Genomic DNA, 19,833 nt, shown 5'->3' with positions numbered 1-19,833 from the left:
ATAGTTATGCCATTCACAGCTAATCATTTTACACTATTGCTGTTACTTTGTCCATAGTACATTTCCCTTTGCATCAGCTCAGGAAAGTCTTTTCAAGTTTTTTTTTGAGAGCATCCTGCTTATCATTTCTTATAGTACAATTCCATATTCCACCACAATTACATATTACAATTTAGTCAGTCATTTCCCAATTGGTGGGCATCCCCTCAATTTTTTGTATATATAGGTCCTTTTTCTTTCCATCTTTCTTTTTAAATCTCTTTTGGGATACAGAGCTAGTTGTGGGAAACTGAACTTTAAGTGGGGATGGTGAAATTCCTCTTACTTTATTTCTCCTAGCTCTAGGACCCTTCCTTCCCTCCTCTTACAGCAACAGAATCTTCTTTTGTGAGATCAGGCAAAATTTATCAGTGGCGTGCAGCTCACAAGGGAAGGAACTCAATATCGAGGGAAGGTTTCCTCAATAGACACATTTAGCATCCTTACTCATGGAATTGAAGATGATGCGGTTCCCTCTGGAAGATGGACAACATCAAACCAACATCACTGAAGATTTCATATTGTTATATAGGTGCCAACCTGAACTCCAATACTTTAAGGGAAGAAAGGAAGCACTTACTATGGGTGAAGTGTTATTGTCTCTTTTGATCCTTGGCAACAACCTTGGGAGATAGGAGTACAAATATTTTTTACAGATGAAGAAAGTGAGACAGACAGAGGTAAAGTGATCTGCCCAGCATCCAAAACCCCTAAATGTCAGAGGTTGTATATGAACTAAGGTCTTCCTGACTCTAGATTTAGAGCTCTATCCACCTTGCTACCTAACTGCCTCTCCCTACCTTATTAGCAGGGGCCATATAAGCCAAGGATTCTTCATCTTTCTGTGGGTCATGGACTTGTTGGGCAGTATGGTGAAGCCTACAAATCCTTTTCAGAATAATGTTTTTAAATGTATAAAATAAATAGGATTACAAAGGGAAATAATAAAACTGAAGATAAGATGTAATTTTTCCTCCCTACAAGTTCATGGACCCCCTAAAATCTATCCACGAATATCCTGGGAATTTGAGGATCTCTTAGTGGAACACAAATATTCTTTAAAATACCCCCAATAAGCTAGTCCTTGGAGGCCATTTGAAAACCTCTAGTGAAGAGGAATTCATGGGCATTTCTTTGGACTGAGTGGAAATGCACCTCTCTCCACCTTCACTCATGTGCTCTGGTTCTGCCTTTTGGTCTACATCCTTGGTCACAGACAATTTCCCACTCAACTATGAGCACCCACGGAGGACAAAGGGAATATCCCAGGAAGCAGAGGGCCTTGTGGGCTGCAGGGAGAGGGATTGAAGCCTAAGAATGTGGCTCTCACTTGCTCAGAGAGTGACTCCTTTCTGCCTCAGTCTCCTGATCTTCACTAAAATTGGAATGCACTGTATTTTGTTGGGGGAAGGCTGAAATAAGTGATGATTATTGCAAATTTCCTTCCCGCTTTTTAAAAGCAAGAAATCATAAATTATACATTTTATAATAATAGTAGTTCAACCCAATAGGGTTGGCTAAGTACCTTCTTACTTGGCAGCTTTGGTACTTGATTCTCACAACTCTGGAAAGAAAGTACTACTGTTGGTGTTGTTCAGTTGTTTTCCTGCATATCCAAAACTTGATGACCCCATTTGGAGTTTTTTTGACAAAGATACTGGAATGGTTTGCCACTTCATTCTTCAACTCATTTTTACTAATGAGGAAACTGAGGCAAACAGAATTAAATGACTTGCCTGGACTCACACACTAATAAGTATCCGAGGCCGGATTTGAACTCAGGTCTTCCTAATTTCAGCTCTGGCATTCTTTCTCCTTTGCCACTAAGCTGCCCCTGAAGTGCTGTTATGATCTTCATTTTACACATAAGGAGGCTGAGACTTAGAGAGAGGTTAAATATTTGTCCAAAATCACATACTATAAACTGAGTATCCATGGAGATGTTTGCATGCTATCTCTCCCATTAGAATATGAACTCCTTTAAGACTGGGACAATGTAAGTAATTACCTCTTGGCACAGTACTGGCTAAAGAATTCTTTTAAAACAAATAATTGTTCTATGATTGCTCCAAGAGTTGCATAACAAAACATTTTATTATTGCAGAGTCTGAAGGTGGTCTTGGTCAGAAGGTGGAATTGGAACTCAGGTTAGTTCTGACTCCAAGACCATTGCTCGCTCCAATCAATCAATCAATCAATCAACAATTCTTAATAAATGTCTACCCTGGGCCAGGTCCTGTGCTATGTGCTGGAGAGCCAAAAGCAGAAATGAAATCATGGTGCAGTGAAAGAAAGACTGGCTCAAAAAGCAGAGAAGATGGTTTCAAATCCCACATCTGATGCTTATTACTACCTGGTATCTCACTGACGCTCTTTAGGTCTCCCTTTCCTTATCTATAAAGTGAGAGGCCTGGATCCAATGACTAATCCTTGTGGTTCTAGGCCTATGATCCTATGATTCTAGTCTCAAAAAGCTTGCATTTTATGGGAAATAAACAGCACAGATACAAACAAATTGAAAACAAAATAGATACCAAGTAAAAGCTGTCTCGGTATATAGAATAATAATGGGAAAAGACATGTGAATAAGTGTGTGTGTGTGTGTGTGTGTGTGTGTGTGTGTGTGTGTGTATGCATAATTAGTAATTGCAAGACCTGAGCAAGTCTTTTTTCTGCTCTGTGCCTCCATTTCCTCATCTGGATTTGATGGCCTCTAAAATGTCTTCCAGCTCTAAATCTCTGCTCAAATAACCTTTCCCCTCAAACTCACTCTCCTCTACTAAACTTTCCTATTTCTGTCCAGGATATCATCATTTCTCCGGGTTGTCTCCAATTATTCATTCTCTCTCATCTTACAGCTTCAATCAGTTGCCCAATCTGGCAGTTTCTGTCACTACACTACCTGCTAGAATTCTCTCTACTCACACAGCCATCATCTTTTACTGAGGTCCATTACAAAAGCCTCCTGGCTTGTCTCTTTTCCTCAATGATTCTCTCTTTCCAATACATGCTTTGCACAACTGCTAAACTGATATTTCTAACAAACAGGTCTAACCATGTCTTTCCTTCATGAATAAAATCCCATGGTTCCTTATCACTCCTCAGATCAAACACAAATACTGATAAATCATTTAGTCTCTGGCTGCCTGGGTTTCTTCAATTGTAATGTGGGGAATGAGAATAGCACCCAGGGTTGTTGTAGGAACTAAATGAGATAATACTTGTGAGGCACAATATAGTGTTTGGCACAAAGTAGGGTGTTTACTTAAACAAGATATAATTATGTAAATGAAAGATAATCACACAGGGAAAAAGAGATCCCTAGGCATAGGAGAAGTCTGTGTTCCCTTCCCCCTCACCTCCTTTAAAATCTTTCACAAGTTGGCCTCAAGCTATCTTTCCGGCCTTTTATCCATCACTTCCCCTCCTGACTTTATGATCCAATTAACTGTCCATCCTGCTTTTCCCCACATATCATATTCCATTTCCTGCCTCCCCGTATATCTGCACTGGCTGGCCAGCCTGGAACACCTGGAACATGGTTCTTCCTCACCTCTGCCTCACAGAATCCCCCTTTACCTTCAGACTTTCTGCCTGAAGCCTTTTATGATCCTCCTAAATGTTAGCATTCTCCCTCCTGAACAATCTCATATTCACTGTGTGTGTTTTTTTTTTTCTGTATAGGATCACAGATGTACGCACTGCCTACTCCTTTGTATAAAACATAAGCTCCTTTGAAATAGAGATTGTTCCATTTTTTGACTTTGTTGAAAAATGCACTGTTTTTGGCATACAGTAGGCTGTTAGTAATGTTTGTTGATTGAATAAATTGTGCTATTTCCGCCATAACTTTGCTTTTAGCAGTTGTGAAAGGGATTCATGGATAAGCTCAGGTCAAAAAAGGTGGGACATTGTTAACAGGCAGCTAGGAAAGAGTCAAGTGAGGACCCTGATGGATCTTGGCCAAAATAGATCTGCAAGAATTTCCATTTTTCAGCTGCAATCATACAAGCATGTTAGCAATCTACTTAATTATATTAATAATCTGAAACCAGAGCCAGTAAAAAAAAAGAGGGAGAAAATCCTTTGTGGTTCAAGTATCCTTCTTTTCCAGACCACATTCCAATCTAAATATTTAGAGGAAGAAGAGAAGGAAAGAGGCAGAGTTGATGAACAGGAACAGAGACAATCTAAAATCCACAGGCATTTAAAAAAATAAAGGTTAAAGAAATTGTGATAATTTAATCTGGCAAGAGAAAGCTAAAGGGTAACTTGAGTTATCATATAAAGTTCAATGCAGTTTTCTATGTTCACTGAAAACAAATGGAAAAATAAAATGGAGGAGTATGGGAGGTCTGGCAATTATTTTTCATTTAATTCAATTTAACAAGCATCTATTAGGTGCCTACAACAATAAAGTGAATTGTAGGGTTAAAAATGCCAGGGAAACAACCAGTATAATGTAAATACTTTAGTAGTTTGTTGGGCAGGTGAGGGGTGTAGAATAACAACAACAATAAAAATCACCATAACAGCAACAATTATAATAATAAACATTTAAATAGCATTAACCTTGTTCCAGGCTCTGTGCCAAGAGCTTTACAATTATTATTTCATTTGATCCTCACCGAGGATACAAGTGCTATTCTTAATCCCATTTTAACAGATGAGGAAAGTGAGGCTGGCAGAGGCTTACTGACTTACCCAGGCTTACATAGCTAGGAGATGTCTAAGGTTGGATTTGAACTTGGCTCTTCCTAACTCCAAGTCAAATATACTATCCATTGCCTCACTATAAAACATGATGTAAAAATTTATTAATAGTCTCATTTGTTCTTATTTGTAGATTAGTCGACAAAAGGTTTAATCCCAGGCTGGTTTCCTCTTGGCATCAATTAATTTCTGGGCTTTTCCCTTCTAATACCCATCAGCACCATCAGTGCTTTCTATGGGCATCAAAATCATCTTAACATTACTCTGAACAAAATGTTATCCTGAACAATTGCATAACTGGGAAGGTAATTGTATAGCTCTAAAAATCATATCACACATTTCAAAGCCAAAGGCAAAATATATTTGAGACAGCATAAGATTTTGGTTTATCTGCATTTTTTTTGCTGCCTCTTCACCAGTATTGATCATCTGGAGATTTTTGGTCTGAGTTTTTAAAGGCCAACCACCTCTGGAAAATTGTTTAAAACCTATAAATAGCCAGTCCACCTGCATGGCTGCTCCCCTTTATCACGGGCATGGGCCTACCTCTTGGATCTCCTTGTCCCGTTCTTCTGTACAGATCCCTTCATGATAAGACCGTGCTGGGGGGCTCTCTGTTGACATCAGGGACGTCCTCTCATTGCAGACTTCCTCTTCACTGTCTGAATTCATGAATGTGATCATGGTTCACCCCTGGGAAGAGTCTGAAAGGGAAGGCACAAAGAAAATCCTTAGAGGCCAATGGGAGTTACAAGAAGATGCAAGATTACTTACAGACAGGGCCAGAAGGAGCTGGAAAAATGATAACAATCTCTCAGAAAAAATAGAACAAACACATTTTAAATATCTGTGATAAAAATGTCAAATCCAAAAACTCATGTAAAGGAGTACTGAAAGAGATTACCTATTGTTCTGAATGTGTATTAGAATTGCCTACCTAAGGCGGCAAACACAGACCCTCAGAGAAGGGATATTCAGCTCTATCTAGGATGATTAAATAAATTAGAGAGGCAAGGGAAAAGACACTCTAATATCTACCTTAATGAAAAGAGGAGTTGTTAGATAAACTCTTAGGCTTACCCTCAGCTGCTGACATCTAAATGAGGACAAGGAATCTTTTCTCAGATCCACAACAGAGTGATTCTCAAAGAAAGGCATCTCTTTCTGCAAATTAGCCTAGAATCCTCAATCTAAGTGACTGGCTTGAAAACCCATGTCCTCAAAACTCCAAACTCAGCATCCTTTCCACACTGCCTCATTTTCATTTTCAAGTAGGGTTCCAAGGAAACATATTTATTAAAGACCTACTATGTGCCAAACACTGTGCTAAGAGCCTTATAAATATTATCTCATTGGATCAGCAAGCCAAAATTGGCTGATGGATCATTGGATAGTGGTTTCTTATACTATGAAGTTTTACATTATAAAAAAGGTTATTCTTTGGTTTCAGGAATAAGTTAATCATTAAGCTATTATCTTTCCTACTAGTGTCTAATCAAAAGCATAATTCTCTTAGTTTCTTCTAAATCCCAGATCCTTAAGAAAGATTGGTGACAACTGGCTCCATTCTGAAACAAAAGTCTGTTGTTTTTACTGACAACTTCTTTAGTTATGCTCTATGACTATGAAATCCATGGAAATTTGGTGTCTTGAGAATTAAATTTGGAAGTCACCCTTAAACAGTGACTTTTTTGAAGTGACTAGAGAAAGCACATGGAGGTAAGTGAGCCACCAAAATTATGAAGGAGTCTGAAGATTAAAAAATAATACTAATAAATTGGGAACTGCTGATGTAGGTAAAAATGCGCAACCTTTCATGTGAATGTTTCTTGGAAGAGCTTAACAATACCCCTCCTCTTCCATCACATTCTGAAACAGCATGTGTGAAAGAAAAGGTAGAAAAACATTAACAAAGGTCTTGATTAAAGATAAAAATGGGAAGGGAAATGAGAGAACGAGCTACCAAAACAGGATAAACAAGGGAACAGCCACAGGTAGAAATGAATCTCTTTTGTTCTGAATTTCTGTAGTTGGACCCTACCATTTTCAGCAAGAAGCCTTTCCTGATCCTCTCAACTACTCCTGACCTCCCTTTCAAAATGTCTGATTTATGTTTGTTTTTATTCACTTGAAATTCAAACTATATATGTGTTTACATATACATCTCTTCTATTTCATTCTTTATACTCATGTCCTCCACATCTGGCACATTGGTAATGTTTAATACATACTTGCTGACTGACTGATAGTTAGCAAAACAAATTCTGGCTTGATGCCTTTGAACTTCTTTGTCTCATTACATATAACATCACAATGGCAAGCTTCTAAATGAGATATGTGCTCACCATGTTAAGTTCTTAAAATGAGATGTTTTCTTTTCTTTTCCCACTCTATGTCTAAGAACCAAAATCATCTGTGTGCAAGACACTGTGCTTTGTACTAGATGTCATCATTCCTGAGCAACCTATAGGAAAGTAGGAGTGGGAGAAAGGACACTTTATTTGAAGGCAAAAGCCTGTTCTAGACAAGTCAAATGTACCTCTCAGTCTTCAGGGGAGAAGAATTGATGACACTTAAAAGCTCTTCCTGGGTCTAAATCCTTTAAGTCAAAGCATAGGGAAACCTCAAAATATGTTGGTAGTATTCTCTTTCCTGTCCTACCTTACTTTCACTCAAAATAAAATATAAAATGTGTATCCCAATATTTCCCCTGAAATTATATACATACATGTATTCAAACTGCATAACACACAACATATGTGTATATGTATACATAAATATACATGTATAGACATATAAATTATATACATACAACCTGGGCTTCTGATATGCGTTACATCACAGTATAAGCAAAAATGGATTTGGAATCAGAGATATCCTTGGTTCAAATGTGACTCTGCTACTTATTATACTATATGTCCTTGGGTGAATCATTTAAATCTCTCTAGGCCACAGGAACTACACAGGATAGTGTCTCTAAGGTCCCTTCCAGATTTAAATTCTATGATCCTATCATACTGTGGGATTTTTCTAGTGTCCTCTCACTTGTGACTATTATAACATAATATCAAGCAAAGAATTAGAGCTGTGGGTAAGCAGAAAATACTCCCATGTTGGACAATGGGGGGGACAACTCGTGGCTGTTTCATGTCCATATCAAACTCACTATATCTGATGTATTTACCAGCACTCATCTTTCTCCCTCCTCCAGTCTTCTCTACTTCTGGTGAGGGTCCCAGTATGCTTCTAATAAATCCCCATATCCAATCAGCTGCCATGTTTGGAGAATTATAACTCCACAATATCTATCTGTTCCTTTTTTTTTCCTTTCACACAGCCACCTAAATTCAAGCCCACCTTTATAACTCTCTAGACCACTCTTGGAGCCTAACTGAATCCTTTCCTTGTCTCCTATTCTTTCTCTGTCAAATCCATCTTTTACTTAGCTGCTAAAATGATCTTCTACAAATACAGGTCTGACCACATCACATCACTGTTCAAAAACATTTCATGCTACCTGACTGCCACTAGAGTAAGTGACAATTCAGCCTAGTAGTTAAGGATCTTTATAAATTTTTCTGCCATCAAAAGCTTCTGCCATCAAGGGCAGAATCAACACCTGGTGCCCTCTGGAGAGAAAAATGTTAAAGACTGAGTGGAGGACTCCAAGCCTGGGGAAAGGAGGCAGAGCTGGTCTCTCACTAGTTGAGTTAGCCAGGGAGAATAGTCAGCACTTTGTAGATTTCTCAGAAAAGCAAGCAAGATAGCCCCTATAGCAGCAAAAAATCTCAGTAGGTCCAAGCACTGAGTCTACCTAGCCATAGCTAAGCATTAAGGGCTGGAAATCTTGTCAAAGGCAAGGACAAGGCTTTGTATCCCTAGCTCCTGTCACAGCACCTGGCACACCATAGGCAGTATCTTCCTTTCCAAGGTATAGCTAAGTTTTCCACAGTGCTCAGAAGTCCTTAGAGAAAAAGTTCCTCAGAAGGTGTACAATTTATAAACAAGTCTGCCAAGAAACACCACACGATGTTTGTCCACTCCAAGTTTGCTGATGCACAGAAGTGATTGGGGTGGGGGTGGGAAAATCTGTGGTTCCCAAACAAGTGGGGACAAGACTGTGCAACTGACATACCTGGTGGAGGTAAAGTGATATCTAAAGGAGGAAATGAAGGTTTTAGCCAACTCCTCTCTCCCAAGGTCCTTTTGCAAAGCCCATTTATTTGACTTACAGATGAAGCAGGCTCTAGTTACTTGACACTTTCAAAGCTAAGGTAGGGCCAGGTGATAGAAGGCTGAGTGGAGGAGGGGAAAAACCAAACAAATCAAGTCTGACGAGGGCACCCAGAGTTATATGGGGAAAGTCTCCTTCCCACAGTAATCCAAACTACCCAGCAGAACAAGAATATTTTTGCTGAAACTTGCTTGGGCCCTGGGAACCTTTTTAAACAAATATCTATAGAAAATACCCCAGTATTGGATCTCATTATTCAGGTGTATGTGGCTGAAAAAGCTGAATGAGCAGATCTGGCAGAATGTCCCTTCTGACTTGCAGATTTTCAGCAAACCTGCTTAGGCCTGCAGTTCCTTGCAGTTAGAATGAAACCCAGTGACCCACTTTCTTCTGCATTTCTGTTTTATTTAGACCCAAAATGAACTTCATGGAGGAGCATAAAGAGGGTCTGCCCTTAAATCTGAAGGTCAAATGACAGTGGGACTGGCAACATGTCAAAAATACTATGAAGAAAAACAGTGTCTTATGAGAGATATAAATTATTGCTTTAGAAGCAAATGTAGAGCACTGGATATTAAGTACTTATACAGTCTGTAGCATGAGGAATAAGTTTGAGGCACTCTATTTAAGAAAGAAAACAAAAACAGCCCAGCTTAAGTTGGATGAGGTGGTGTGGAGGAGGTACAAAAGGTATAAAAACTTTGTATGCTCTCAAACAGCAGCCATGATAACCTCATTACATAAGAAATAATCACTGCTTTACCTTTAGGAGCATTTACTTTGACCAAAGGCTGAGCACTGTCCTTAGAAACCACTGAGCATCACCTCCTTCCATAACCCTCATCAACACAGCACCAAAGCTTGTTCTTGGCCATGTCTCCAAACACCTAGGCCACCATCTATCAAGTCACACTTGGCTGAGTATAAAAAGAACCAACTTGGACAATTGCTTTTCCCTCAATTGGGATGCTGAAAGTGGCTCTGGCCAAAGGGTGGTGGTTGAAACTGGACTTCAAGGTTAGGTCCAGAGCACAACAGCTCTGTCAACCCTTGTAATGCAACACTCCTGTGGCAGCCATCTGCCCTGGTCCATCCCCTGAGAGCGAGCTAGGCTGGGAAGGCTTTGGTTGTTAGGTAGGAGCAGGCTGAGTTAATCCACAGGGGAATCACAAGGGCTCCACTGGCTTACTACAGCAGCCAAATGTCCTATAGATCCCAAGCAGTCTTCATTATGGTTTCTTTTCTGGGACCTCCAATTTTCTTGTTTTGTCTAAAAAAGTCTTGTCTATACTTTAAAAATAAAAGGTAAACACATTTCCCCCACTCCAGTATTTTACTGCAATTTCCTAGTACTATGAGTGGGAGAAAGTGGGGGGAGGGATATTCCCCCCCCAAAATGGTTAGGAACATTCCTTAAATGTCTACTGGCACATAGGCCAGACACAAAAAAGAAAATATCTTTGTCTCTACCCTTAAATAGACTACTAGTTTCTAAAGTCCATAAGGATAGAGATCAGAGCTTTGGCTCTGAAGTCAGAAGACCTATATTCAAATCCCACTTCCAGCACTTCCTACTTTTGACCACAGGCAAGCTTGGCTTAACCCTAGGCCCTGTTTTAGCTGCACTTTGTTAACAGCCCAGTGGCTAGGGCAGTGCTCTGCACAAAGGAATCCTTTAATAAAGGTTTGTTGTTTTTTTCCATTCTGATGGAGGGTGGAGGGAAAGGGGCTCTTGGGACCACATGCACACACATCTAAGGACATGAAACCCCTCAGAAGCCAACATTCCAAAGTCCATCTGCTCCTCTGTGTCTCCCCTCCCCCCCAACAATAGGCAGTAAGGATTTCTTTCTTTCTTTTTTTCCCCCATGACTTGAGATATTTGTAATACAAGTGACAGAAACCAATGAGGAGTGAACACACATCAGCAAGTAGAAGAAACATGCTGAGGCCCTGGAGAATTGCTCTAACCTAGAAAATTAAGGGCTCTCTGATTTACAAAATTAAAATAGCTGGTGTTGATAAAATGATTTAAAGTTTTCAAGATACATTACATACTTCCTTTCAATAACCCTGTTTTACTGGGTACTGATTTTTATTCTTGTTTTGCAGATAAGGCCCCTAAAGTCCACTGAAACTGTAAAGTGATTTGCTCAGGGTCACTTCTCTAGTAAAGTATCTAAGGCAGGGTCTGACCCAAGTTCAGAGCTTGATCCCACAGGAGATAATCTTTGTATAGTTAATGTTATCAGCCACTACCTCATCTCTATTAGGACTCCTCTACCATTTCAGAAAGAGGTTATCTCCTCAGTTACTAATGAGCTCACCAGGTTTAGGGCTTAGAGCCACGAAGAAGCCCTGAGATCACCCAGTACAATACTTTTACTTCATGTACAATGAAACTCAGGCCAAAGAGGTTCTGACTATCTGAAGTCACCCAGACAGAAAGTGGCCCATTACAAATAGAGCAGCTTTCCTAACATAAGATACCGTCCCTTCACCTGGTACATGGCTTCATAAGGAATGAGTGAGGGTTTCTTCAATTTACATTCTCTTCTCCTACCTACCCTAAGTCCTATTCATGACCTACCTCTCCTCCTCAAAGCACTTCTATAAGGACACTAAAATGCTGAGCTCCTGGAGGTAGGAAGCAGGCCTTCCTTAAAGGATCCTGGAATGAAAGAATATGATTATGGATCCAATGCTCCCGTATCTTAATGATAGCAACACTGGTGAGATGGATTGCATAGGAATATCCAGGTGGCTGCTCTCACTACAATCACATCAAGCTCCTTACTGCTATATTATCTTTGATATTCAAAGAACTATTTCCCTGTTAGAAAGTCAGACTATTTCTAACCTCACTTGTCACCTGTGAAAGACCCTTTGAGGAAGATGAGGCTCCCAGAAACAGTCAAGTTCCTGATTTGTTTATCCAAGGGCCTGGCAGTCATCTACAGTCATGTAATCTCCTTAAGGATAGAGACTGGTCCTGCAATTTCACTTAATATAAAAAAATTGGCCAGTTTAGGAAACTCCCTCTTCCAATGCAGGTCATTGCCTTCTCTGCAATCTGTAATCTTAAAGAAAGTTTCCCAGAGCACTGAGAAGTTGAGTGACTTGTGCAGGATCACAAGACCAATCTGGGTCACAGGTGCTCCACAGCTGGCTAGCTTTCTGATTATTAGTCTCTGGTGCCTCTCACTCAGTGAGCTCCCATCTTTTTTGATGATTCTGGGTTACAAAAAGCCCAGATGCTTTGATGGTGACCTGCATTTCTGGTAAATGCTAGTGGAGGATACATTGGCTTACTTTGGATATGTATGATATAATACTTAAACATTGGCTTACTCCAGCAGCTTCTGCATCTGGGGTGGAGAGACCTCTTTTCTAGAGATGCTTTCAGGACATCTTTGTTCACAGCTCTAGAGCCTGGAAGGGGCTGGAAGGATCCTTAGAGGTCACTGAATCCACAATCCTCATTTTGCAGATAAGGAAACTGAGGCCCATACAAGTCAAGGTTAATAAAAGTGGCAGTCAACATCTGAATTCAGGGTCTCTGACTCCAGATCCAACTACTTTCCATCTTTCATCTATTTGTTGCCCTCTAGAACTTCCAGTTGCATTCTTTTTAAGGCAGATTTTTCCAGGGCCTGGAGTCTGTAAAATGAAGGGACTGTCTCAGAAAAAAATAAGGAATCAAAGGACCTGGAGCTGGCAGGGGCCTTAGAGAGAATTTGGTCCCCAAATTCTTCATTTTACAAATGAGATAGCTAAGTTCTACAGCAGACAAAGCACTGGACCTGGAGTAAGGAAGACCTAAGTCTGGTCTCAGATACTAGCTATGTTACCTTGGACAACTCACTTAACTTTAGTGTGCCTCAGTTTCCTTATCTGTCAAATGGTGATGACAATAATAGCTACTTCCCAAGATTGTTGAGACGATAAATCACATATTTGTAAAGGGCTTTGCAAGCTGTAAGTGCTATATGGATGCTAATTATTAGTAATAAGTGCTAACTGTCATTATGAAGCAAAGGAGGGGAATGATGTGAATTATCTAAAGTAAAACAGCTAATGACAGAACTAGACTTTAAACCCAGGTATCCTGAATTCCAAGCCTATGTTATTTCCATTACTACCCTATCATAACCCAAATAATATCTAAATTTCCTCCAGTGTTAACAATCTATAAATCAATTAAATGTTCCCAAAAAGGATATTGTGTCATCTGCCATAATAAGGGACCTAATTTAGAGGATCCCCAAGGTCCCTTTGAGCTCTGACATTCTATGATTCTAAATTCTTCCTGCTTATCGATTTTAAATGGCTATTTGTTTCGGATGTTACCATGAATTCTGCTTGACCAGCATGGATTCCAATGAATTGGTCCTTAATATTTAATAGAAAATTCTTGAATCTTAGGCCAAAATTGGCAAATCTAGAGGTATTAGATATTAGGGAAGCTCACTCAAGCATTTGCAAAAACATGTCCTGGACAGCTGTAAAAGGAGCTGTACTAGTGCTTACGTGGGCAGATATCTGGACCACCCCAGCTACAGAGAATACTCTTCCCCCAGACCATGAAATCTTTTGAAGAGTAAGAAAATCTTGCAGAAGCAGCTGATGTTCCATATGCCCAGAAGTAACTAATATTTATAATCTGGAAACCCTCATTCCAACTCTAATCCCAATTCTGCCCATCTCCATTTCTAACCCTATTTCTGTCTCTATCAATAATCCTACTCAACCTCAATTCAACAAGCATTTGTTAAGGTCTTACCACGTAACAATGCTAAGGTACAAAGAATACCAAGGCAATAAACAAAAAGGGCTCCTGACCTCCAGATGTCTTGATACTGAAAGGTGCATAGAAAGACCAGGAACATCAATGGACATAAAAAAGTATTTGGCCTTTCAAGATATTTTAACATTCCAATCTTTTTAGCATCTTAATAAACATTTTTCAATAGGAAGCCATTTTGGTTGTTAAACTGAATCAACATAAAGAATCATAGGTTAGTTACACAGCTGGGAGAGGCCTTAAAAATCATCTAGTTCAGAGATGTAAACACCCAAAGCATGGGACCCTCAACATTCCTTGAAGAAACAAGTTACAAAATGTAACTGGGAAAATATTTATCAAAATAAACAAAAATACAGCAAGACACAATGTTATTTTAAAAAATAAGTCAACATGTGACTGCCAACATCTTATGTATGGATTAGTGTCCATTTTTATTTGAGTTTGAGGCCATTGAACATTGAAGAAGAATATTTATTAAACAGCACTATGTGCCAGGCTCTGTGCCACATTCTGGAAAGATAAACAAAACATTTTCAATCCTGGGGAGTTAAATTAAACTGAAGGAAACAATATATGAAGTACAAAGTACAAAAACGATAAATACAAAGAAACTGAAGGAAGAGAGGAAAAATCCACTTCCCTTATTTTGTAGATGAAGGGTCTGTGGACAGCTGGGAAGTAACTTGTTAAGAAAAAAGTAAATAGAAAAAACATGGTTAATAGAAAAATTGGAATTGGAATCAAAATTCTTAAATCCTAATACTGTGTGCTTCTCTACTCACTGGGCCACATTGGTACTCTAGTTTCTAAAAAAAAAAAAAAAACATTTTATTTTAAAAATACTTTGTGGCATAGTCTGAGCTAGACTCTTTTGAGATCACAATGCAGAAGTGATGGCAATTTCTGGAGAGCAGTTTGGAACTATGCTCAAAAAGTAATCAAACTGTGCATACCCTTTGATCCAGCAGTGTTTCTACTAGGCTTATACCCCAAAGAGATACTAAAGAAGGGAAAGGGACCTTTATGTGCCAAAATGTTTGTGGCAACCCTGTTTGTAGTGGCTAGAAACTGGAAAATGAATGGCTGCCCATCAATTGGAGAATGGTTGAGTAAATTGTGGTGTATGAATGTGATTGTTATTATGTTATTGTTCTGTAAGAAATGACCAGCAGGATGAATACAGAGAGGACTGGCGAGACTTACATGAACTGATGCTAAGTGAAATGAGCAGAACCAGGAGATCATTATATACCTCAACAACGATCTTGTATGAGGATGTATTCTGATGGAAGTGGATTTCTTCAACAAAGAGATCTAACTCAGTTTCAATTGGTCAAGAATGGACAGAAGCAGCTACATCCAAAGAAAGGACAGTGGGAAATGAATTTAAACTGCTTGCATTTTTGTTTTTCTTCCCAGGTTATTTATACCTTCTGAATCCAATTCTCCCTGTGCAACAAGAGAACTGTTCAGTTCTGCAAACATATATTGTATCTAGGATATACTGTAACCTATTTAACATGTAAAGGACTGCTTGCCATCTGCAGGAGGGGGTGGAGGGAGAGAGGGGAAAAATCAGAACCGTGCAAGGGATAATGTAAAAAATTACCCTGGCATGGGTTCTGTCAATAAAAAGTTATTAAAAAAAAAAAAAAAAAGAAAGAAAGAAGTGATGGCAGTAACATCTGGTGAAAGAAAGAATGGAGGAGAAAGAAGACAAAACACCTGAGTTGCAGACTCGGCCATCCAGCTTTGTGATCTTGGGCAAATCTGCCCAACCGAGTGTTGTGAAACTGAGTGTTCCTCATCTGCAAAATGGTATAATGATGTCCTTGCTCTTAGCTCTTGGGGTTGTTGCTTTAAATAAGATGTATATAAAAGCTCTAAGAAAAGAAATACATGATGCAATGAATTATTATTAAGAAGCAGTCAAGTTGGGATGATTTTAGGAGTATCCTGCCTGAAGGAAATTAAGCAGGAGGGAGTACTGGGCAGGAATATGGAATAAAAGGATATGTCCTCAGGAAAACATAAAAGGCAACCTCTGGGTATTTTTCCAAAAACAAAGGAACAGAGGACTGACCTTTCCCAAGCAAAACATGCAAATTGCCATCTCTAGGGAAATTAGTATTTCCAGTCCAAATGGCAAAAACTTTCCTGGAGAATAGCAACTCACTATCAGCACTTCAAACAAAAGTCATAATAACTCCTCCACTTAATTATAGGTAATCAACTCCTTGAAGATCTTTCTGCAAGACAACCTGGCAGAACAAAAAAACTCTGGGTTGGAAGAAAAAAATGCTGAAGTTCTTTGGATTATCCATGCAATAGAGAATTACCCATATGTTTCACCACTGGGTTCTTAGTCTGCCTTTAGAGGAGCAGAAATATCGTATTCACATGATTACAAATCACTCTATCCTCACTAACTCATGACAGGCATTTCAGAAAGGGAACTTGAATCTCGTGTCAATGACATAATTTGTGCAGTGATTTTAAAGCCTCCTTGAAATATCAAGCAGATGGAGACAGCCTGGGCACTCAAGGGCCTAGAAAAAGGATAGGCTATATATGCATGAAGGATTTTTCCAGGAGAGACAATGAATCGTACTACCTGGGCTTCTTAGTTCTGAATCAAGTCTACTATCCTTGCTGGCTAGGTACAAAGAATGAGACTGCTCAGTGTCATCTAGAAAGTTGGAATTACTGAATGGCAGAAAAAAATCTATTAGTTTACATATAAAAATAGAAAATGTTAGCATGGTATTGTGGAGAGGGGTCCCAGAAGATCAACACTGCCTAATAGGCCAGATTAAAATGTAATTATAACAAAATAAACAAAAAGATAAAACAGATAACACTTACGTTTTAAAACTTACTAAATATGGGACTTTAGAGGGATTTATTGCTGTTTAGTTATCCCCTTTCTACTTGAGTTTGACACCACTGGTAGACTGGAAAAGGTCCCAGGAGTCAAGAAAGCAATTGTTCAAATCTTGCTAGTTGTGAGGGGGAAAACCCACCTATTGGCAAGACTCTGGACAAGTATTGTAATCTCTCATTGCCACTCCCCCCCCTCCAGAAATTCTCTAAAGCAATCAGTGGGGGGTGGGGAGGAAGAAGGGAGGGAAGCTGCTATCTGTGTGAGAGGAAGAAATTTCTGCACCAGGAGTTTTTCAATCCCATGTCTAAACATTGTGTCTGAATATGTGGAGACAGTGGATTAGTAGGAGAGATTTATGGATGGAGGAGACTATGACATTGTCTATTTCAATTTCCTCATTTTATACATTTATACATTTTAATTAACTGGCCTACTCCAGCAGCTTCTGCATCTGGGGTGGGGGGACCTCTGTTCTGTGTAGGATTTTACAGCATCAAAAATCGAGGCCATCTAGTCTAATCTCCATGTTTTACAGATGAGGAAACTGAGACTAAGGGAAGTCAAGTGACTTACCCAAAATTAACTTTTAAAATACGCAAAATTATACAAATTATATAAAAGTATGCAAAGTTACAATATTTGACTATTCAAAGGTACAATTTGAACTCTGATCTTTTAACTCCAGAGTTGTCTATCCACAGGTCCTCTGCTGCCAAATCTAACATCTTTTCCACTCTATCTTCCTCAGAACAAATCTGAGGTGCAACACTGTCTGCAACTAAAATGCCCACATTTACACAGATAGATAATGCACCCCATTATGGTGAAAACCAAATCTACTTCCCTTTTCTCCACCATATTCCTGGTATACTCTAGATACACAAAATGACACTCTCAGTTTGCAAACATAATCATTAGATGTGTTGCTAAAACTAATGTACCCCAGGGATGATCCCAGGGCTATGTGGACAATAAGTATTTTAAAATAACATATGTGTGTGTGTGTGTGTATTTTTAAAAGTTTTTTTTTAAGAGTTACAGAAAACAATGCAAAGTGAGGAAAGCAGAACCAGTTACAGTGTCCTAAGCCACGCTCTGCTGGCTAACATATATCTATATATAACTATATATTGATATAGGCACTTATAAGTCAGAATATCAGTGATGCTTAAGATTATTTTTCATTACAAAACTGTCTTTTAAAATAAGCTCTTCTGCGCTTCCTTTGCCCACGAATTCCCCAGAGCAGCGGCAGGCCCCATTTGGCTTGCGTTGCAGGCCAGTAAGTGAAAACGGCAACACATAAGGCGTGATTGAACAAACCCAACCGGTTTTCTTTACGGAGAGGAAGAGGGGACGCTTCGCCAAGTCTGAGGACGGTCACCTGCACGGTCTCTTTAACTGCACACCTCTGCCGGACGCTGAGGGAGGCACCTAGGCAGGTGGGCAAGAGGAGACGTGGGGGCAGCGGGGCTCCCCTCACACCTGGGACAACGCGGGGTGGGGGGAAGGGGCCTGAGCAGCCCTCCCCGCGGCGTACGGGCCTGGCATTCACGCTCCCCGGCAGCAGAGACTCCCAGGCCCTGCGCGGGGATGCAGAGCTGGACACCCGGGGAGCGGCAGGTAGAAGGAAACGAGAAATGACAGCAGCCGGGAAGCGCGCGCAGCCGGCATATCTCGCCCCCTCTCCCCCTCCCCCGTCCCCAACCCCGGTCCCGGGCCGAGCACGCGCGTGCGCGCCCGCGCCCGACCCCGGGGTGCCCGCTCCTCCCGAGGGCGGAGAGCGCGGTTGGGGGAGGGGCGAGGGCTTTCCCGGGCCGGGGGGCCGGAGTGGAAGGGGGCTGCCGCCGTCAGTCCCCCACTCCCCCAGCCTCACTCACCTGCTCCCAGAGAAGCGCCCCGGCGTTGTTTACCTAACTCTCCGGGTAACGTAGTCAGCCCCAGCCCAGGGCTGAGGCACCACCTCCGGCCCGTCCCGCCCCTCCCGGCACTAGGAGTCCGGCTGCGCAGCCCCCATTGGTTGATCCCAAGGACACCGCCCAGAGACGGGGGCGGGATCATCCCGGTTTATGGGCCAATTGCAGCCAGAGGCAGGGCGAAAGAGGGGCCAATGGGCGATAGACCTCGAGGATGTCCGCTTCCTCGGTGCGGTGGGTTACTGCGGGAGACTCCAGCTCCAGTGTCGGGGGGAGCGCCAGCCTGGGCAACAAGTGTTTGAGGCTTCTCAGCGGGTGCCATTGCTAGTCCCCTACTTGGCCTGAATCCCAGGACAAGTAGGCACTTAGCAGAGCACTGAGCACACAGTAGGCGTTTAATAAAGGTTACAGGACACTGGTGGCGCAATGGGTAGAGAGCCACATCTTAAGACTCATTTTCATGAATTCAAATCCTACCTCAGACACGTCGTAGGTGTGTGACCCTGGACGCGTCACTTAATCCTGATTGCCTCAGTTTCCTCATCAGAAAAACGGAAATGGCCAACCATTCCGGTATCTTTGTTAAGAAAACCCCAAAGAGGGCCGTGAAGAATTAGACAACTCAATAGACAAGAAATAAAGTTGATTAATCAATGGTCACTGAATCCAAACCCACCTTTTATAGATGAGGTCCGGTGAGGTTAAGGTAACACAGGATGTAAGATCTAAGGCAGGATTTGAACTCAAGACTTGCACCTCACTGCCCTCTAGATGGCCATTAAAAGTAGGTAAAAAAATAATGAACCTGCTCCCAGAGAAGCGCCCCGGCGTTGTTTACCTAACTCTCCGGGGAACGTAGTCAGCCCCAGCCCGGGGCTGAGGCACCACCTCCGGCCCGTCCCGCCCCTCCCGGCACTAGGAGTTTGTGTTTGGGTGTAACATAGATTAGAACTATTGAATAAATAAAACGATAAGATGCTTAGTTTGTGCTTTAAGGAGGACAGTTATTCAAGGAATTCAATTTTTAGTCCTCTTAGTGTGTGACATCCTTGTAATGAAATCTAAGATTTTGAAATAGGAAATTTTATCTTTTGAAATAAATGGAAGAGAAAAGTTAGATGAGTATTAATTATGTGACTGAAAAGCCCAGATCTGTCATAATATGACAGCATGATACCTTGAATAGTTTCAATGTTATCTACAAACCCTAGACTTGTAAAGGTTAGAAATGGGGGAGCTC

The 19,833-nt window shown here is 40.7% G+C and overlaps 1 protein-coding gene across 3 annotated transcripts in view; it reads right to left on the bottom strand.

The window, feature by feature from the left end:
- PSEN2 (presenilin 2) overlaps window positions 1–19,444 on the bottom strand; it is a 37,969-nt gene extending 18,525 nt beyond the window's left edge. Inside the window, exons 1-2 of one of the 3 annotated variants that reach the window (XM_051993422.1) lie at window positions 19,399–19,444; window positions 5,299–5,456 (exon numbers count right to left, since the gene is read on the bottom strand). In XM_051993422.1, coding sequence (XP_051849382.1) covers window positions 5,299–5,436 — 138 coding nt within the window. In that variant the 5' untranslated portion in view covers window positions 5,437–5,456; window positions 19,399–19,444. Of the gene's footprint in view, window positions 1–5,298; window positions 5,457–18,557; window positions 18,667–19,398 lie in introns of those variants that run through there. The other 2 variants (XM_051993424.1, XM_051993421.1) reach the window with 2 other exon arrangements.
- Between the last annotated feature and the right edge of the window lie 389 nt (window positions 19,445–19,833).

Source organism: Antechinus flavipes, chromosome 4, assembly GCF_016432865.1.
Source record: "Antechinus flavipes isolate AdamAnt ecotype Samford, QLD, Australia chromosome 4, AdamAnt_v2, whole genome shotgun sequence".
Lineage (NCBI taxonomy): Eukaryota > Metazoa > Chordata > Mammalia > Dasyuromorphia > Dasyuridae > Antechinus > Antechinus flavipes.
Note: the sequence above shows the minus strand (reverse complement) of the source record. Positions and strands in the feature narration are given on the sequence as shown.